This window comes from Bison bison, unplaced genomic scaffold (genome assembly GCF_000754665.1).
Source record: "Bison bison bison isolate TAMUID 2011002044 unplaced genomic scaffold, Bison_UMD1.0 scf7180017864530, whole genome shotgun sequence".
NCBI classification, from domain to species: Eukaryota; Metazoa; Chordata; class Mammalia; order Artiodactyla; family Bovidae; genus Bison; species Bison bison.
In genome coordinates this window covers 8406477-8408774 of record NW_011495080.1, presented here as the reverse complement: position 1 = coordinate 8408774, position 2298 = coordinate 8406477, and the positions used below count along the sequence as shown (strand labels likewise).

Here is a 2298-nt window from a genome sequence, read left to right as displayed (position 1 = left end):
CTCACACACACACACACACACACACACACACACACACACACACCGGGCCACACACCACAGCCGGGCCTGGGGTCCTCTACCAAAGCTTAGATACAGTCCGAAAGGGAGAGGTGAATGGCTGGGAAGGGGAGGGACGGGAGGAAAGACTTCGGCCAGACCACGGTGGAGAGACTTGTGTGCGTGAAGCGGGGGAGGACAGAGTAAGATTGCAGAGCACAGGCCAGGGTGGGAGGCGGATGTGAGGGAGGGGCACCTGGAAATGAAGGTGGGCTGGGCTTGGGAGGGTGGATGAAGGAAGCCAGGAGGGAAGGAAGGTGCTGGGCATGTTGGGTGACTCAAGGGCTGTGGGAATCACTGAACGGCTTCTAGCCTCATGACATGTTTGAGGGAGGCAGGGTGACATCCAAAGGACGTGAAGGTCTGGCCACACAGACCTTCTGCGTATTTGGTGAGTACGACAGTCAGCGTGAGGTGACAGCAGAGACCCAGAGGAGGCTGAGAATGGGGTGAGGAACCCGAGGAGAATCCAGGGTGTGGGCTCGCTGTGAGGCTGTCTCAGGGGAGGGTGACAGTGACCAGACCCACTGACAGGGGCAGTGGGAGGGCAGGTCTACCCTGGCAGGTCGGGCAGCAGTGCCCAGCTCGGGTGAGTGGGTGGCTGCAGCCCAGGGGCTCACAGGGCCGGCGGCCGCAGGTCACGAAGCCTCCGAGGCAGGTACACAGGTTGCAGGGCTCGCGGGGATCTGGGAACTCCTGGCCACTCAGGTAGGACTCCCCCAGATACTCACAGCCTTCAAGAGAGAACAGGGAGGCCAAGGTGGAGGAGCGGAAATCAGAGAGGAGACCGGTCATCTGACTCTGAGCTTGGACCTGGCCTGAGTTCAAGGGCTCAAAGGGCACCTGGGGGCAAGGGGCAGGGCTAAGTGCTGGCAGTGGAGGGGGCTGTGCAGGGGGGTGGATGGACTGGCCAAAGGACAGACTTTCTCCCCTTTGGTCTGCAAAGAAGCCCCCTGTGCAGTCTATAGGGAAAATCCACCTAGAATTTAGTCCAGGGCTTTTTTTTTTTTATAATAATAAATATCTTTGACCCATACCAGGGCAGTAAATTGGATGGCATCACTGAGTCTATGTACATGAGTTTGAGAAAGCTCCGGGAGTTGGTGATGGACAGGCAAGTCTGGGGTGCTGCAGTCCAAGGGGTTACAAAGAGTTGGTCATGACTGAGTGACTGAACTGAGGGCAGTAAAGAGGCTTCCCTCGTGGCTCAGATGGTAAAGAATCTGCCTGCAGTGCAGGAGACCTGAGTTTGATCTCTGGGTTAGGAAGATCCCCTGGAGAAGGAAATGGCAACCCACTCCAGTATTCTTGCCTGGAAAATCCCATGGACAGAGAAGCCTGGCAGGCTACAATCCATGGGGTCGCAAAGAGTCGGACATGACTGAAGTGACTTAGCATGCGCTCTGGGCAGTAAAGAAGACTTTGAGCCTGCCCTCCCAGCCCACCCCCCAGTCCCTTCCCCTCACCATCACAGGCAGGGCAGCAGTCACCCTGGGCAGGGAAGGGGCACTGGGCAGGTGCACAGGCCCTGGGCTCACAGCTGATGCTGCCCTCCCAGCAGAGGCAGATGTGACATCTGGCAGTGGGCGAAGGGAAGCGCTCCCCGCTGGTGAACTCCTTCCCCTGGTACAGGCAGCCTAGTGGGACAGGTGAGAGGCTGGGGGCTCGTGGAGTACCAGGCGCATTACCAGGGCATGCTGCCCTCCCAGCCCTAGAGGCCAAGCCATCCCGGAGACCACCCCCCACCCTGCCAGGCCCTGTGGATCAGGTGGGCACTGTTTCCCCATTTTCTTAGTGAGAACCCCGATGTGGGAGGGGCAGGCCAGGAGGAAGTGGGGAGAGGAGGTGGCATCCTCCTGGAGATAAAGAGGGGCGTGGAGGAAGAGGGGCACCAAGAAGGCGAGGGGTGGAGTTGGAAGAAGGGGGGACAGGGCAGGGAGGGGGATGGCCAGGGCATTACCATCACAGGAGGGGCAGCAGGGCCCCTGGTGCGGGTGGGTGCAGGGCACGGGAGGGCAGGGCAGTCTCCGGCAGGACACCGAGCCGTCCAGGCAGAGGCAGCGGCGGCAGGGGTCGTCGGGCGGGGAGAAGTGCTCCTGGTGGTGGGCAGGGACCAAGCCCCCTGGCCGGGGGCAGCCCGAGGGGGCAGCTGCAGGGGAGAGCCTCCATCAGCGGGGCTGGGGACAAGCTGTGGAGGGGATCCAGCCTGGAGAGGTGGCGAGGGGCGCAGTGACTACCTGG

The 2298-nt window shown here is 60.9% G+C and overlaps 1 protein-coding gene across 1 annotated transcript in view; it reads right to left on the bottom strand.

Moving 5' to 3' along the window:
- Positions 1-2298, bottom strand: part of KCP (kielin/chordin-like protein) — a 29936-nt gene that overhangs the window by 11809 nt on the left and 15829 nt on the right. The window contains 3 exon segments of the mRNA XM_010831700.1: positions 615-791; positions 1524-1694; positions 2018-2247. Of these exon segments, the coding sequence (XP_010830002.1) occupies positions 615-791; positions 1524-1694; positions 2018-2247 (578 nt within the window).